Here is an 18959-nt window from a genome sequence, read left to right on the forward strand (position 1 = left end):
CAGCAGTGGACATGGTTATCTTCCTTCAAGCATTTTCACCTTTAGTTGAACTCCTAAAAATCTATTATGTGCAATCAAATATTTAGGAATTTGTAATTTAATCTGCCAACACAACACAGACTTGGTGCCTTCTTCATTCTCCCCTTCAGAAGAAACAATATTCTCCAAACAAGCCTGGCACACTGCAGAAATGTGTCCTGAACAGTTCCTTTCCTGCTCCAGAGGTCACTTATCAAGCTCAAGCAGAGATGCTGGATCAGAACCCTCCTATGAAAAGTTGTGGCTTAAGCTCGATTTTCTTGTGGAGGATTTAAGTTCTCCATGGTTTTCTGCAGCATTTAGTATTCTTGACTTCATCCCCAAGGAGGCATTTTGAGCCATTACATTCTGCAGGAGTGACAGTCACTCAGCTCTCAAACACCACAAAAGGAGCATTGCCTACAATTTCAGTGTTTAGAGGAGCAGTTGGATTTTTTTATGGATCTACAATAAAAAAATGGAAGATCCTTTTGAAAATGAGCCTGCTGTCACCCGAGTCCTCTGACACTGGGAATACTACTGACTTGAGATTGATTTTACATTCCAGCCTTGGAGACACCTTAACACTTTGGATTTATAGCCATGTGGCTTTTATGAGCAAAAGCAATATGGTTCTAAAAATGTGGTGTGCATGACATAAATAATAACGGCCATCAGAACAAACCACAGTCCCAGAGCCTGGGCTGAATTATTACAGTAGGTTTCTTGAGCCAGCCACACTAAAAGGGAGCTCATACAGTTAAAAGGAGGAATTTCCAAAGCACAGAATGTTTCCCATTATCCCATTTTGAGAGTATGGATACCTGACATAAGTGCTAAAATATCCTGGGCTTGTTGAAATGCTACACAGGCAATAACCAGCTGAAATATTAATATATGTTATTATCATTCATGTATATATTGTGTTATTTCCAAATATATGGGACAAGTGGAAAAGAGATGAAGAGCAGAAAAAAAGCAATGGCCTGAGGGGTGGCTGGTAGGAAAGAAGAGTTCCTAATGCAATGTAGGTTTTTTCTTCATTTCAGCATAAAAAAAAAGTATGTAGGTTGGAGAGGTGGCATCTGGGGCTATGGGTATCCACCAGCTTCTTGGGGTTATTGGAACCCAGAGCCCTGTGACAGAGGAACCTTAAAGGTGAGGCTGTTGGGATCAGGCAGGTTGGACAAGCAGTTTGTTATTCTGGATGTCACCTTGATGACACATCCAAAGGCTCCTGCACTAATACTGTGTCTAACAGCTTCACAGGACACTGTTTACAAGCACCATGTGGGCAGGAGGCACCATCACAGGCTTAAGCTGATGTGTAAATTACTGTACACATAATTAGCATACATTAATTTGTTATTAACTGAGACATTTTGACACCTCTCTAAAGAAAGCTGCCACGCCTCCTTCTTGCTACCCAGAGTCCTTGGTATAGTTTGTGACCACATTATCATCAAAAACAATGGATCTGTTCTTGTCCCTGCTGATCTCACTAGAAATGGAGAAAGCCTCATACAATCCTGGGAAATAATCTCACCTTTAAAGCCTGATTCTGACCCTGCAAAGACGATGTGAGCATTTCCCTTTGTGCCAGACTGCTGGGCGTTCTGTGTGTTAGAGCACAAAGCTTGTGAAATAAACCATTAAGGGCTGGTCCCTGGGATTTAAATGCTTTTCATATAAAAGACCTCACGAGGCTGTCACAAAGGATGTATGAATACAACAGCCACTGTTCTGCATTTTTGAAAAAAAAAAACCCCAAACCTGAAAAACAATGATGTGTGAGGTCTCTCTACTGAGTTTCTAACAGCCTTTAAGTAACCCAAACCCACACTAAATTCAAGGAAGAAAAAAAAAAAAAAGCCTTTTAATTTTAAGGTCCATTAAAAGCAATGCTTTCCACATGGGAAAGGGCCGTGACCAGCATGGAGGAAGATCATCTCTTTCTGAGTTTGGTGGATGATGGAAAGGGGTGAACAAAGGTAAATTGTAGCTGAGGATTAGAAGCAGCCCTGTCCTGATGATGGAACAGTTCCCAAGGGAAGTGATGAAAGCCTCATCAATTGATTCAATTAAAACCAGACTGGAAAAAGAATCAGAGAATATGTTCTGAGAGAACATTCCTGGCAAATCAGACAGCCTGACAATCCATGTCTTTCATACTTCTGATCTCTGTTGTCATATCTTTCATTGAGTTAAAATAAAGAGTACACAAAGTATATTTTAAACAGTTTTCTAATGCTAATGGAGCATGAATTCATTCAGTGATTATATATATGTACCATAGGGGTTATGGACTGATGCTTCATTGCAGTGACAAAAGCAATTCTCTGGGCTCTCATTATCCACAATAGTCTTCTTAATTAGATGCAATAATTCTGAGGTTAAATTCAAAAATATCTCATTTCATGCTTAAAAAAACCTTCAACAAGTTACCATAAAAATGCATCCCTGTGCAAAATACCAAACACGTGAGTCTCCTGAGAGGGAAGAAGGCACAAAAAATTACACATGGTTGCTTGAAATTAGTCTCTGCACAGCTGCTTTATACTCTGGTTTTAATTATTACAACGGCACGCACTAGCACTGCTGCAATGAGGGTCTGCCATTATTCCTATTCCAAACACCCCCTTTTACAGGTTTAATTACCCAGCCATAAAATACAGCTCTGTCGCAGGTAAAGATGGCTGGCAAAGCTTTGGCCTGGAGAGCTTTCAATAAATACAGTTTGAAACAATTTGGTTGTTTTCAGCTTGAGGAACAGCAGAGTAATGGGGTGAAACTTCCAACTACATTTATGATTTTGATGAGTTGAAACCACATTTTTGATGTATCTCAATGAAAGTTTTGAGTTTAAAACTACTTGGTTATGCTTCATGAATATTTATGAGACTTCTTGCAGTTTGTTTATGGTTCAGACCAGTGACAGTTCAGGACAAATGCTTCTCATCCCAGGTCTTCATGGCTTGGTTCATCCTGGTTAATGGAACTTAGTCAAAAATAACAATACTGTGAGGATGTTACTAATTACCCCAGGCTAATGGTTGCAGTGGGACACCAAACCTCCTGTGAGCAGCCAGTCAAAGTCTGAATTCACAAGTGATTCAGGGCTTTGACATTTTAGAAAGGGATGGGGAGGGGTGTCCTAAAAGCCACTGCTCCAGGAGTAACTTCCCAAAGAGCAGCAAGGCTGCAGCTCTGAGGAAAGCAAAACAGTTCCCTCCAGCTGGCCAGAATGGAAGCGTGAGAGCAGAGGATGGAGATGGAATGTGAAACGTCCAGATACAGCCAGTTACCTGGAATGCTGGAGAAGGGAAGCCCTTCACTTACTCCTCTGGGCTGTTCCCAGGGAAATGCTGACACTTCGTGATAAATGCCACATTCTGAACCAAATGCTCTTATTTAATTTCTCACCTTTGTGAACTCATCTAGGTATACTATTTCTTCCAATGTGTTTAAGATTTTCAGCTTCCTGTCATGGGTTGCTGGTAAAAAAAATGAAGGGATATTGGTTTAGAAAGCAACAGATGTGATTTTGCATATTGTACACATATTTTTGCACAATGTGCTGTTACATTAACTTTCTTCTCATGTTGGATGACATTTATTTGAGGTTATCCCACAGTAGCTGAAGCATCTGACTGTACACAGACCATCTAAATCTGCTTGTCTTTCTCTTCCTGAGAATCTCCATTTAGCTATTCAGAACTGTAGAGTCGTATTTATTCTTGACATAAGTTGGTGCAAATTGGAATGATTTTAACAGTACTTACAACTAATTATGTGAGGGAGGAAATGATTTTTGATTTAACAAACAGATAAAACTGTCTTAGAACTCTGGAGATATGGATTCTGCTTTGCAAGAGAAGAATCTGAAAATCATAGTAATTTTCTCAAGAATATGGGAATATTTTTACTGATGATGATATTCAAAAGTATGTTTTGGTCAGCTTCTGGGCTGCTATAATGGAACTGAGAAGAGACATCAAATATCTATATAGCTTTCTGAATGAGTTCTTTGAGAACAGACATGCTATTTCTGTTGGCATTATTTTTCCGTTCTTTCTTCTAAATATATCAGGAATAATGAGAAAATTCATCATAGAAATGCATTTATCTCTTGTTGGTTAATGTTCCTAAACTGTACATTATCTTTATTGAACTATAAAACAGAGTGTAATGTTCTGTTAATGTACACTGAATGCTATTAAGTGAAATAAATTAAGAAATTGAGCCTATTAGAGAAGTAGTACAGAGAGCACCCCCAGCATCTGGAGAGGAAATATCTGGGCAGGAAATTCCTGCACAATCTCATGTCCCAGGGTCTGCTTGCACTGGGGAACCACAGCTCCACAGCAGGAGCACAGGGGCTGTGTTTGGCAGTCACACAACATCCCACCAATACTGGATGATTACTCAGAGGAACAATTCTGCAATACAGACAGGGCTGACCAAGGGTGAGCTCCAAGCAGAGGTGACTCCAGCAGCAACGGAAACACTCTGGAGTGTCCTTTTTACCATCCCAAATCAGCAAAGACACATTTGTTATCATTCATGATCATTACAGGCTCTCAATATAAAGGGCTGGCAGCAGGCTGGCATTGCCACTTCAGTGTTCCTGGTTCTATTCAATTACCATCATCTGGGGAGGTCAAGTGTGAGCTATATGAAGTGGACAGGAATTATGGAAATCCCTCTGAGCTGAGTGCTCTGGTACAGAGGCCCTGGGCTGTGTGTCACTGGATGCCAGGGATTGGCCAAGGGAATGTCTTGATGAGATGAGCTATTGGGTGGAGCATTAGGCAAACCTCAGTAATTCCCCTGAAACCACAACAGGTAACAACACTGTCAGACTTTAATCTTGTTGATCCCACCTTTGTTCCATATCTCCCAGTATGCCAGTATTTCCAAGACCTCCCATGAGACAAATTCAAAAAGGAGGAGGTTGGTACAGTGATTCTTGAAAATAGCAGTAAGCACATGGCAATGTGTGGCTAATAAGGGATGTAAGTGGAAAAGGTCTCCATGAGGTCTTTCTATCTCCCTGAAAGATTTTTTAAACATTTTTCCATACTTTTAAAGATCATATGAATGAATTACATGGCGGTTCAGTCTCTTTCCAATCTATCTGAAGATTTGTGGTTGATATCCTGATGTAACTACCCTTAGAGATTCTCTCTCTGTTATCAAATCCATTGGCTGTTTGCTCACAGTTCACATCAGAATTCAGATCACAGCAATAAAACTAAGGAAGACACATTGAAAACTTGCCTTTTCTCATATCTTCAGGAATAGAATCAGTGACATCTGGAAAAAACCTCAAGGCACTCTGAACCTAAAAATCAAGGTAATAGCCTGTGTCATGCAGACAACAGTAGACAATTACTAAAATAAATCTCCCTGAATAATCAGACATATGGGCCAGTCATGGGTCTTACACAAAGGTAAGATTTGTGAACAGTACCCTGTCCCCTGATCCTCTGGTGGCAGAGCCATCACCCATGCTTGTGCCCCATGCTGCCATGCCAGGGTACATGGCACTAACACAAATGTCCTTTTCATCCTGTCTGCAACAACCACAGCAGGATCTCCCCTTGTTACCAGTGCTGCTGGGATTTTTTCATGGCCATCCACCGTCCACTCCTTGAACAGAGCTGCCAGCACCTCCTTTCTCCTCTCTGTCTCCTCAGCCTTCTGTCTTTCTATCTCCTCCCTTTCCTCATGTTTTTTCTTTGCCTCAGCCTTCATCTGGACCAGCCTGTAGGACATGGGAACATGGATTAGAAAGAGACCATCATAGGCATACTTAAGATTGATTAAGCCTACCCTAAAGAACAAAACAAAAGGAAGCAACTCTGCTGAAATTCCTGTCTATGTGGAAGACATTTAATGGAAAATCATCTGTGCAGCTCTCCTAGTTCTGTGTCATTTCAACAGCGATACATTTTACCTTCACATTTATAATGACATTCATCATTTATTGTGTAGATGTCCTTCAATTTCCTTTCAATTCTAGCAGGGAGACAGGTGCATAATTTTGCTACAGTTGATTTACCAACAAAATTGCATCAGTCTTCATTGTCTCCAAACCCAAGTACCTTTTCACACAAGCACTTCACTGGCAAAGAACAATGTTCAATAAAATTTCTGAAGCAGCCTCACACAATAGAGCCCTCATTGCCTTAGGACAGGGATAATACCTCAGCCTCTCCATCATTTTCAACACATGGAGTTTGCAGGTTTGGACTGCCAGTCAGCTTCCTTTCTTCCCGCTTTTGTTTTCTTTGCTTCTCTAAACACCCAGCCATGTTTTTCCCAATCCTCCATTTCACACAACAAAAGAAGTGAATAAAATTGATCCTGAACTCATCTGCTTTGATTTTGACTTTGTTAATTTATGAAATGGGGAAAAAACCCTTTAGGAAGGTCAAAATGCTTAAAGCCAAATGATCACTTCATATGGAGAGAGCAGTTCCTGTTCATGGAGGCTGCTGGAATCTCTATGCACTGAGGCAGCTGCTCATCTTCGAGGCCTTCACACCCTCTGTAGCTATTCAGGGAAAGGTGAATTTCTCCTCTTTTGTACCTAACAACTCCAAAAACTATATTTTAGCTAACAATTCCTGCTCCCTTCTTCTCCCTGTGTTTCACACGCTGTGAAATGGGCTGATCCTGTCCCTGCCCTCTTCCCTTCCTCTGGGGTCATCCTACAAATTACAACCCATCAATATTTTCTTTAATGAACAGAAAGACCTGTTTTACATGTCACAGCAATACACTTTGATCACAGTCAGTTTTATCACAAGGTCCTTGTTCTTCATGGCCATTTATCACAGAGGTTTCTTAATGAATCATTTGGTTCCTTAATCGATGGTGGGCATTGCACAAGTGCTGCTGAGGCAGCTCAGCCTCGGGCACTTTGATAGCAGGGGGAGGGTAAAATATTTTCCCAACTTCTGACTCCTTCCCAGAGCTGGAGAAGAGAAGGAATGCAGCAGGTACCAACCTAAGGGAACAGATTTTTCTCCAATGCATGCTGCAGCAGAAAGAGAAAACCAGAGCATGTGTAGAGGTAGCTCCTCCTCTGGGGCTGTCTGCAAACTGGAAGCAGAGCCTGGGCTGTGCTCAGAGCTGCCAAGATGCTCCTGGTGATTAATTTGGGCAGTGTCCAGCACAAGTTACATTCTGTGCTGCACCTGCACTGGGCTGCAGTTTTGAGTTCATTTCTAGGGTCCTAAACTTGGGCAGCTGCATCCTCTGCCTGGTGTCCCTCAGACAATAATGGCAAATCAGGGGTAACAGTACCAGGCACCACCCATTGCAAAGTGAGCTTGTTTTGGAGCAGACATTTCCAGAAAAGATGAGATGGCAGCGAGGTGACTTCTCCCTGCAGAACCAAACATGTTTCCTCAGGAAGAGAGCTGCCTGCCTCCCACACAGGGATGGGTGACTCAGCCTGAAGGACTCCCATCCCTGGACAAAGGCTCTGCTTCAGGTATCAGTCCATGTGCATAAGGAATTTCTCCCATCTGTTCTCCTTCCTGCCTTGACTCCCAGTCAGGTGGCAGTTAAGGAGAAACTGGAGGAGGTCCAAGAGAGCTCACTGAGGATAGAAAAGTGTTAGATGGGAAGCTGTGATGAATCCTGCCTTGCCTGAAGGTAATGCCAAGGCTCCCCAGGACCTTCATTTGGGCCAGAATTTCATTCCTCACCTTTCTGGTGCTTATGTGAGAGGTGTTAAGCACAGACTGGCATTGCTCTTGTAACAATTCCAGCCTGTTTGAAATCCAGTGACTCACACGAGGAGTCTCACTGCTGTGTGGTGTTGTTAAAATCCTGTGTTGCTGTGATTTAAGAATCCCATGCAAATCCCACAATACAGTCATCACAGATATGTAAATCCTGAGCTGCTGTGAATGCAAATCCCTTGACACTACTACCAGTGGATATGCAAAACCTGCTACAGCCATGATTACAGAACCCCCCTGGCAATGCTGTCTATGGAGAAATTTATTTCTGTAAGTCTTGATAGTCACTTCCTTTGACTCAGCTCTGAGAGCTACAAATGGGGAACCTGTCTCCAAATGTAAAGATGGGCTTAACAGCCAAGGGCAAGATAAGAGGTCATGGGTAGTCAACACTTTGTATTCAACAAAAGCCCAATCCAAAACCCCAGGAAATTTTATGCATTTTAGTTCAATTACTTTTTCAAAATAAAAGAGATATATCCAGGTGTCCCTCTGTAAAGCAACAGGAATGATAAATCCCAAAGCAAAGGTGAGGCAAGGCTGACATCCCTAAACACCCCCCCAGAACAGCCTGTGCTTGAGTGAAAACTCACTGAAAGACATATTTCCCCAGCTCATTTGTTTCAGTGGACCAACATTTAAAAAATATAAAGTAAAACTGAAATTCTTTTATCAGTGACTGTATGGAATTCACTTCTCACGCTGCTTTGTTGTATTCACATCAGGCATGTTCCTACAAACTGCAGCAGTATGTTTAATGGAAATGTGGAGACAGAAGCTCAGATAGACTTAACATATTCTTTTAAGCATTATAATACTGGGAACTTCAATTATCTTCATTTAGGGTTTATGCATAAGACATGTCAACATTTTACTTCCCTAATTCCTGACACTGAAACCAAGTTTCAAGTTGTATGCACTGTTTATGCAAATAGAGAGTCATTCAAACAGAAGTCATTATTCTACAAACACAGATACAGAATAAAGTGATCTAGTAGTGAATGAGTAATTTTGACATTAATCACAATCACCTCTAGATCATCTATGAACTGAAAAGTTCACATCTATATTTTCCTGAACAGAGCAATGAAAAAAAGCATTATTGTTCATCTAATGCTCTCACATTTTAACCTTAGCATTTTGTAAGGCACCATGGAACCCTGTTCCAATATTAATTAAGTATTATACTATACTTATATATTAAGTATAGCCCAGAAATAAGCAATAGAACAAAATACAAAACAGTTTCTACATTAAAAAGAAAAATAGAATATAAAAGGAAAGCCTAAATAAAAATCCTGGGTGAAGCAGTTTCTACATTGTGCCAGGACAATGTTGTTGGCTTGGCCAAGAGAAATAATCCTGAAGGAGGAAAAAAAGTTTATTTTTTTATTTTTATTAAGTTTGGAAGACTAGAGAAGCAACTATATGAAGAGTCTCCAGACCTTTCATACCAACACCTGTCCCAAAGAGCTGCTGTCACTAAGCTAGACCAGTTTGGAAGCAGTTTGCATTGCTCATGTGTTATTAAGATAGAGTCTAAGGAGGAATTATATCCTTGTGAAGGGCAGAATATTGCCTCAAACAGGAATAACCAGTGTTTCATTTTGTGTGCCATGTTCTGGTATTTGTCCTTCTCAAGTTTTTATGAGACAAATACCACCCCTGGCACTGCACTCCACAAGGTGTGTTTTGCTCAAGATTCTGCCAGCCAGGCTGCAGGGACACCATTCCTTTTATAAAACAGAGACCAAGACACCAGCTCTGGCCTTGTGACCAGCCACACTATCAGTGCTCTCACCTCTGTGATGCTGTACCTTGCCTCAAAGATTTGAGCTTCTCTGAGACCACCTTCAGTTCTCTCAGGTATGGTCCTAGCTCTGTAGGAACACTATACTGAGGGTTATGCCTCATCAGGTATTCTGCAAGATAATTAAGGGGCTTAAATCCGGTTGGTTCTTGGTCTGATACGAGCACATGGTTTCTTTCCACTGCCATTAACAAATCTTCTGTTCCTGAGATTAATGTAGGGAGGAGGTTGTCGAGCAAATAGATGCGAGTATCGAGTGTCTCCTTCTCCTCGTTGTACCACTCTCTGGCCAGACAGTCCCCGGGTTCTCTCCTCCTCACCTGTGCTTCTTCTGCCTTTTGTGCTTGAACCAACCTCATCTTTGTCTCCTGCAAACTCAGACACCTTTGTTGTACCTTTTCATGGAAACACTCTTCCCATGAAGTGTAATTACTAGGACATGGCAGTTCATCACAGCCCTGATTGCTTTCCATCTCTGCTGCAGTCCTATCCTTATGTCCAAGTTCTGGATCTTGTAGATCTGCAGATTGGGCTGATTCTTCTGGCTGAGCAGCCATACCTCAATCACTGTGACACAGAAAAAAAGGAGATGTTATACAATGCCAAAAGATGCAGCAGTGCCCTAACAGGTGGCACAGGAATAGAGTCTATTGTTAGGCATTAACTAATATTTTTTCCTATGTTCCTTTTTTATTCTGTTACTGCTGCTTTATACTCTTAAATAAATACAGACCCTTTACTTCAAAGATCAGTAAATGATTTATAAAGATTAATTATGTATCACAACAGCCCTTGGAGACAGAGCAACTAAATTAATGTGTTCCTTTCTTAGGGCAGAAGAAACTGAGACGCAAAAGGGGAATGATTAATTCCAGGTCACTTAGAGACTCAGAAACCAAGCACTGAACAGTGCTTGGAACTTGGCCCCTAGTTCCAGCCAGTGGAATCCTCTTACCCCCAGCACATAATTTCTGTTTAGGTCCATTCCCTGCCTCCAGGAAATCCAGTGGATATGAGACAAAGGAAGCAAGTAATGGAAAATTCCAGATACCCAAGAGCAAGATTCCTCTACATGCTTCCTCCACTTCAGCTTTTCTGAGACTGTGAAGAACAGTGAGGAAGCTTGTCCCACAAACTGCTTAACTTCAACTGTGGCAATTATTTTTTGCTCTGGACATTTTGTTAAGGTAACAAGGACACAGGTTCATGGGTCAGCAGAGCTTCTAAAGAAAGTAGGAACCTGTACCGTGAATTCTGTGATTAAGTTGCTCACAAGCATTTTATGTTGTAGATCACTCTGTAAAATAATAATCCCTTTACAATTTCAAGAACTTCACTGCTTAAAATGTTCATTCTGTGAAACATCAGGAAGAAACTGAGCTGCTTACAAGGCACAATTTGAAAAATGTCCCTATATATCTCCATGCATAACTGTCTGCATCTGGCATGGGATTAACACACAGAGAATGGAGCAGAAGACTGGGTACTACTTGATTCAAAGCATGAAAAATCAGCAGCATGCTGCAAATCCCCCAGCCCAGTGTTAAACAACAGCAAGGGAAGGGTGATATTAAGAAATAATCTAACAGCAAATTAGAGATGAAACTCCACTCTGAACTTTGCCACTCTACTCTCTTCAAGTTTTTATTTAAAAGTGCTTTTCACTGAGGCCTTTCAGTATCCATAGCAATAGCACTGCTTTTGATATGCATTGCTCTTCCTGTTTAAGCATTTGTAGCTGTTCTGAAGCTGTTCAGCCTTCCAGGAAATGCATAAATGTGATCCACAGCCCTCCTAGCACACAAATTTGATTCTGAATATGTTGACCTTCTGGTTCACTAACACTGTTGGAGTACAAACACTGCCTGGACGGATGGGATGCATCACAGTGTTAAATTTCTAGGTTTGTTTTCTCAATGGGCTTGTTGGAGTCTTCTAGTAATTTTTTTCCAAAGGTGCATTCCTGCTGGGAATGGGATGGTTCAAACTGCCTACCTGACCCACAACTGTGTTGTGGGATTGGCACAGTGAGGGTTTTAGGTTGGTAGTTGGTTTTGCTACCAAAGGACATGATCTGGAAAGGAGTCTGGATTTACAACTGCAGAAAGGAAAACCTGTCCACCCTGTGGAATTGTTCCTTGCTTAGGTGAGTTCCTTTCAACGAGCTGTAAAACCAGACTCCTTGGTTCAAAGCAGGGTGTTAACCAAATATTCTGGTCACATTCCAAATCAGCTGGTTTTGTTGTGCCAAAATAAACTGTTCTTGTAGTTTCAAACACTTATGTTATTTCTTAAACATCCTTTATGAAACCCTCTGCAGTTTCTGTGCAATGTTAAAGTGACAACCGCACTCTGCTTTACGAGGTGGCTGATTCTGAAAGATGATGAATATGTTTTCTACACTGTTCTCAACCTTTTGTTAGGATGGTTTTGAGGATTAGTAAATGTTTATAAAGGATCTCCATGTCTCTGACCAAAACAAAACATGAAACCAGCAGTGTGACTGTTCTGTCTCAATTCCATGGCATCCACGTAACTCCAGGAATGGAAGCAGAGCATGGAGAACTGTGCCCAGTGCTTTAATGCAGTACAGATGAAGAAGACTAAGAGGGTATGGAAGAACAAACAAAAAATAATAAACAACAAAGGAATGCTACAATCAGGTCATGAAACTTGGGATTAGTGGAGGATTACAGAGACACAATGGATAAGACTCCATTGGCTCATAACCTTCAGTGATTTTCATGAGTTGAGAATTTGGGCCAGAAGGAAGAATTTCTCCACTGAAAGGGTGGTCAGGCACTGGAAAGGAGGGAGCCACCATTCCTGGAAGTGCTCAAGAAACAACTGGGTGTGGCACTCAGTGCCATGGTCACATTGACAGTGTGGTGTTTGGTCAAATGTTGGAGTCAATGATCTTGGAGATCTTTTCCAAACTTAATGATTCTACAAATTTATGATTTTACAACAATCAGGGTCTATGGCATTCCCAAATGGAGCCCAAATAACAGCGAGCATGGAGCACAGAGGCAAGCTCTAGAAACACCCAGGAAATTTGAAGTGTGATATAAAGTTTCCTGCCAGCCTTTGTTCAAGCTGAAGGCAAGATAAGCTTTCCATTATTTAGTAGGATGCCACTTCCCTGGCTCCTTTACTCTAAGAAAAATATTCTTGCTAGAATCCCTGCAGGCATAAAAAGATTATCTCAGTGTTTTCTATAGAAAACCCAAATGTGCTCATAAACAATATTCTTATGGTTTCATTTTTATTCTGTTAGAGAATTTTGATGGGTGGGATAAAGCCAGGAATGACTAAAGTTTGTTTAGGTAAATATTTTCTAGATGTTTGAGTTATAAAAGTCCTTTCAAAAACAAAGTTCAATCTCTTTTACATTCTATTGCTCAGAAATAATTTTGCCTTTCCCTCATGTGTTTCATAGAGCATATTTATCTCATCACAAAAAGCCCAATACTCTTTTCATACATGATCTTTTCAATACAATTAAAATTTAAAAACATTTTCTCCTTTGCTTTCTGAAGCTTTGAAGAACTGTTTTTCTTACCTTTGGAGCAGGTATCAAAATAGATCTTATTCCTCCTGCATTCAAAGTGGCTTTGCAAATCAACAGGGATTTAATATATGCCCATCAACCATTAAAAATCTTGAAGTGAATTAGGGATTTCTCAGACTTGCTGTGGAGCTGGGCTGTGAGTTTTACTCCTCTGTGTGTTTGCAGTTGCTAAGCAATAATCCCAAAGGTTGCTATGTCTTTCCACGTTCCAAATTGCTGTAGGTTGTCTTTTGGCTTTGGCACAGCCCAACAGACTCTTCTGTACTGAACTTAGAACATGGCATCACATGACTGAAAATAAAATAAAATCAAGAAAAGACTATGAATAGCAACAGAGAAAATTAAGGGCACAAATAGAGAATCTGCAGGTGCCAGGGACAGGTTACCTTCAGATTCAAGAATTACAAAGTCCAGAACTGTCTCAAGTCCATTACCAGCTGAAGGGAGGACTGTGTTAACCAGAGGTGAGGATCTCAGACATAAAAAGAAATTAATTACAAACTCAATTTAAACATTTTCAGGCTTTCTTTCTTGTGTTGCTTTGAAGCAGCCTTGAAGGAAAGGCACACAAGCATTAACGAGGGGGGAGAGCACGGTGCCATTTTGTCAGACTGCTTTTAAACCTGAATCTAAAGGAATTTGATGAATCCCCTTTCATAATCTCTCCTATATTCTTTGAGGAATAATATGACAGGGAAAGGAGAAGGCAAAAGACAAACACATCTACAACAGGCATTCTGCACTCATTTACACGAATGTAAATCAGGTGCCTGTTCAGCATTTCCCTTGGGTTAGGCACGACTTCCAGCTGAGAAACTTATGGCAATTTCTGCCAGGAAATGAGGTTTATCTAATGCCACTTCTGTCTTTGTATTTTATACCAGAAGTGGCAAAACCTTTGGATTGCCTACCTGCAGGAAAACTGAACTGTGACTTTATCTATGGTATTTGTCATTGGAACAGCTGCAAGGTGCCCTGCCCTCTATTAGTTTCCATTTCATGGGATAGCCTGTAAGAAACCTTGAAATAGAGGAGGTCAACTTTCATGTGAAAAATACTCTGTAATAAATTAGCATTTCTTTGCTATTTATTTGGAGAAATGTATCAGAAGGAAATATGCTCATTGTAGTGCATTTCCAAGATGTGTTGAAGTCTAGCATCAATTATGTTAACAAAATGAAGCAGAAAATTAGTGCTCAGGAGTAATTTAAAATGAGGCTTTAAACTGGATTGTGCACTTTTTCCTCAAAGCAGTTTGCACATGATTAATTCCTGTTATCTCTTCTCCCAGGTGGGCTTGGTTTTTCCCCTCTGCAATTCAGAATTCTGTTGCTATTATGATTAACTTACAAAACTTCTGGAGAATGAAACATAAAATAAAAAAAATAATAATTTTTTTTCAACCCCCAAACAAGAATATACAAATAGAACTTAGAAGGACGGATCAAACCAGCTCTATTTTTATTTTTCTGGAAGTGGAATCCCGTGGGTTAAGCAAACCTTTAATTGTACCCTATCTAACTTGGCTGTTATCCCTTAATGTTTTTGCTAAGCAAAGTGTATCCTTTTATTATGCCACCAAATACTTGTTCTGTTGACAAAATAATGGGCTGAATATGTCATCACAGATGTTTTGCTGGAATTGCCTCTTCTATCTTTCTTTTTTTGTTGTTTTTCTCTGTAAGATACGTTTTGGGAGCACTCTGTTGTCTTTTGCAGCTGATGCCAAGATTATGCAATAAAAGCCCTAACATGTAGTAATAATAAGTTGTGTTAGCCAGGGACATGTTTGCAGTGTATTAAATAGCCAGTTTTGGAAATGTGTACAAAACCAGCTCATGTACAGTTCCACTTCTTTGAAATGCTACTCTGAGCTGAAGCAGCAGGTGCTGACCACAGTGCTGCCAGCACAGGAAAGAATAAGGCCACAAGCTTCCAGTCTGTTTTTTGTACCAACCCTGATGCTGTGACCACAGCCTGCCCTCTAATTACTCTTTTCAATCCCAATACATCTGCCTTATAGCTTCCTCCTCCACATTTAAAATCTGCTGCTATAAAAAAAAAATAACAAAAAAGCAAAAAAAAAAACAACAAAACATTGCACATACAAATTACACTTTCCTAGAGACTGGAGAACTGTCACAATTTGTGGTTGTTGTAGCTAATAACTGATATGTCGGACTTTTAGTGAACTGTAGATAGCAACTCCATTGTTTACCTGTGGTAAATGTTTTTTAAAAGTGTTTGCTGTTCAAATACCTGGAAGATCTACAGGGTATATGAAAATTTTACAAAAGTCTACTTTGGAACCTGGTATAAATAATAATTGCTTGATAGTAATCCCTGCATGACTTGATCAAAATCCAGAATGAAACACCAGTCTCAGGTGAGGGAACTGCTACAATACTCTGGGAACTTTAGTCTTCTATCAGTCCTCCCTATCAACTCAGACATACCTGAACATGAGCTGTGGGCCTGAAAGCAGCCCTAGATTTGCATGTTCAAGACCCTGGTCTGCTGTGCAGCCCACTCTAAACTCAGTTTAGTCCCGTTTAGGGAGCCTGTCCTCCATCCCTTGTCCTCCACCCTCACCCGTCCACCAGGAGGCAAAATGCTCCATTAGCAAGCCTGACTTCTCCACTGCAGGCAAGCCCAGCCACAGGAGCCTCCCTGACCATTCTTTTAACTGGGGAATAACCTAAAGAGAGACCATGTGGCTTCTCCAGTTCTTCAGTTTACAGGGAAAAAGTGCTGTCAACCTGAGGAACAGATCAAAGCAGCATCAGCCATGTGCTTAAATGGAATCTATGGGTAGATTCACACTCCTGACAAAAGAGTTTGCTCTGTTTAACGTTTAGAACAGTTTCTGGTTATCATATGTAATGTTGTCATTCGATGCCCAAGAGACAATTCTTGATCCTAGTCACCTCATTCCCATGAATTTTGTAGATTCTTGATCCAAATTACCTCCTTCTGATGAATTCGGTGGCACCAGGCTGAAACTGCAAAGCAAATGAAGTTTAATAGCACTTGACCCTCTGTTTCAGACCCCCAAACGCCCAAAAGTTCTGCATCTGGGAATGTTAGAATGCTTAAAATGTAATCACTAAACTCGGGTTTTGGTGTTTGGGCATGTGCATGGATGTATGAAGAGGTCTTATATGCTGCTTTCACTATGGAGTTACTATTGCTGCCTGATCCAAGGAAAAGCTCAGTTATGTGACCATTAATGCCAACTTTCACCAGGGGTTGCCATACCCACCATCACAGCTCCCAGTGGGATGGGATTCCACAAACCATCACCAGCCAGGAGGCACACTGAGGGTGCCCTGCTGACATAAATTCATAAAAGCCACTATGAGGCTGAGGGGCCCGGGGCGCTGCCAAAACCCCTTCAGCAACTGGGGGGAGAATGCCGGGGCACCTCAGCTCCCTCAGGAACGGGGTGGGGATGCCGGGGTCCCCCTGTCCATCGCAGCCCCCTCAGGAATTAGGGTGAGGATGTCGAGGCCCTCAGGCCATCGCAGCCCTCTAAGGGACCGGGGTGAGGATGTCGAGGCCCCCAGCCCACCGCAGCCCCCTCAGGGACCGGGGCTGGGAGTGCCGGGACCCCTCAAGAGCCGCCGGCGCTGCGGGGGTTAACGCGGCACGGCCGCCAGGGGGCGGCGCCGCGCGCGCGCTGACAGCCGGCGCGTGCGCGCTGGCGCCTCATTGTGCCCGGCCGGCCCGGCCCCGCCGCGCCTCAGTCGGCGAGAGGCCGCGGGCGCGCGCGGAGCTGCAGCCGCTGCCGCCCCCTGCGGCCGCCGCCGCGCCACCTCCGCTCTGCTCCCCTCCCCTGTCCCCGCCATGGAGTGAGGCCCCCGCCGGACGGCCGGACGGGGGGGCCCCGCCGCGCCTCGATGGCTCTGGTCACGGTGCAGCGCTCGCCTACCCCCAGCGCCACTTCCAGCCCCTGCGCCTCGGTGAGTCCCGGCGGGCACTGAGGGCAGCGCGGCGCTCGGCGGCCGTTGGGGTCCGGCGCGCGGTGCTGCGCATGCGCCGCACCCCCTCCGCCTCACCCCCCGGTGCCGCCGGTGCCCGGGCCCCGGGCCGGGGGCGGTGCGGGCCCGCGGTGCCCGGGAACGGGGCTCACACACCCCCGGGCTGTGGCCTGCAGACAGCCGAGGGGACGGGCGGGGGTCCCGGTGCCCCTCAGCAGGCCGGGGCTGGGGCAGGGCAGCTCCCTCCCGGCCCTCATGGTATCGCAGGGTCCCGGTCATACCCAGCCCCTCTGTGAAGGATGCGGCGGCGCGGGGCTGTTTCCATAAATCCGCCCGGTTTATTCTGTGTTCATTGTATGCGGTGGGAGAGGCGGGAAGCGTGTGTGGAAGCGACCTGACATGGTTGGGGCTCCGGCCGTGCTCCGCTGATCTCATCTGACAGCAGCCGCTGGGTATCCCCAGTGCCCGGCTCTGCCTTGGCGGGCACCTAAGGTGGCTTTCTGCCCCTTTTTTTAGAACGGTGCACGTAGTAATCTTCACAGGGCTGTGTCAAGCCCAGGAGAGACACAGAACGGCCAGATTCCAAATCCCTGAGTGAGATGTGCGGCAGGACAGATGCTCCCATCGCTGCCCTGGGTTGGGCAGGGGCTCTCAAGGCTTCTGCCTTTCCATGCTCTTTAAACTTGGGACAGGCTGTTGTTTTGTTTGTTTTGTACTTCTCTATTATAAACCCCTGCATGTTAACCCCTTAAGCTGCTCCCTGCCCCCCGTGTGCTGTTCCTGATGTAGTCAAGGATGAGAATGAAAATAGCTTTGCTTTCGCTTCTGTACGCTTGGTTCTAAGTTAGCATTTATCCTTAAAAAACCTCATGCATTATCACACTGCTGTTATGCCTGATTTGCGAATGTTTGGAGGAAGAGAATAGTTGAAATCCCAGTTGCTTCCATCCTCAGTGGGGGGAGATGAAAAAGCCAACTACTCTGAAAATATTTCTTGTTGTGTTAGGTAACCTCTTCTGAAACTAGATCAGCTGCTTGACAGGTCCTGCCTGCCCCAATGGCATTTTAGCTGTCAGAACACTTACCTCTTTTTTTCCCCCTCTTTCATTCCCATGTCTCTCCTAAGGTATGTTTACTTAGCAACACAGATTAATTTTGCTTATACTTACCTGCTATAAATATTAATGTGCTGCATTACTTCAGAGATTTCTTCCCCTTCTGACTTCTTCACCCTTTCCACTATTCCTTTTCCCATACATTTGGAGCACTGAATGCTTCTAGTGAGAATAGATAGGTCTCTCTTGGCATCTTCCTTCTTTCTCCCATTTGGATGGATCTTCCTTCTTTCTCCCACTTGGATGCATAGACCCTCCCTTTGTTAAATATTTTATATATATATGGACAATTAGTTGTATTCTCTAAAGCTTTTCCATCTGCAACAGCCAGGCTGTTTCCCAACCAATTAAATTAAATTGAAATCGTGCTGATATTTGGATACTACTTAGTTGTTAAATGTGAAAACAACTCCCTGTGCAGCCTGACAAATCCAGAGGATGCAGCCTTGGGTTTATGTGTCTATATTCTCTTTCTCCCATGACACAGTATGGAGGTGTATTCTGTACCAGAAATAAGTGTGTGGCATATTCCTGGCCTGGTTTTGGGCTTCGTAATTACCTCTGCTTTCTCAGACTTCTCTTGCAGTGTAAAGTGAACTTGATTTTCATCATGATCCTAACTGCTGCTGTTTGAACACTTCTGCATTTCCTGTTGCAGCTTCCTAACCACACTTCAGGACTGGGCTGCCCTTTTGGCCTCTTAGATAT

General features: G+C 43.0%; 2 protein-coding genes across 4 annotated transcripts in view; one reads left to right on the plus strand and one right to left on the minus strand.

The window, feature by feature from the left end:
* EFCAB5 (EF-hand calcium binding domain 5) overlaps positions 1 to 10058 on the minus strand; it is a 28964-nt gene extending 18906 nt beyond the window's left edge. The window contains exons 1-4 of the mRNA XM_041423052.1: positions 9577 to 10058; positions 5629 to 5785; positions 5299 to 5362; positions 3442 to 3512 (exon numbers count right to left, since the gene is read on the minus strand). Coding sequence (XP_041278986.1) covers positions 3442 to 3512; positions 5299 to 5362; positions 5629 to 5785; positions 9577 to 10058 — 774 coding nt within the window. The remainder of the gene's footprint in view (positions 1 to 3441; positions 3513 to 5298; positions 5363 to 5628; positions 5786 to 9576) is intronic.
* A 6883-nt stretch (positions 10059 to 16941) lies between these two features.
* The window catches only part of LOC121345784 (protein phosphatase Slingshot homolog 2-like), a 99249-nt gene continuing 97231 nt past the window's right edge, over positions 16942 to 18959 (plus strand). The window contains exon 1 of one of the 3 annotated variants that reach the window (XM_041423000.1): positions 16942 to 17118. In XM_041423000.1, the coding sequence (XP_041278934.1) occupies positions 17056 to 17118 (63 nt within the window). In that variant the 5' untranslated portion in view covers positions 16942 to 17055. The remainder of the gene's footprint in view (positions 17119 to 18959) is intronic. The other 2 variants (XM_041422999.1, XM_041423002.1) reach the window with 2 other exon arrangements.

This window comes from Onychostruthus taczanowskii, unplaced genomic scaffold, assembly GCF_017590055.1.
Source record: "Onychostruthus taczanowskii isolate IOZ18803 unplaced genomic scaffold, ASM1759005v1 scaffold75, whole genome shotgun sequence".
NCBI classification, from domain to species: domain Eukaryota; kingdom Metazoa; phylum Chordata; class Aves; order Passeriformes; family Passeridae; genus Onychostruthus; species Onychostruthus taczanowskii.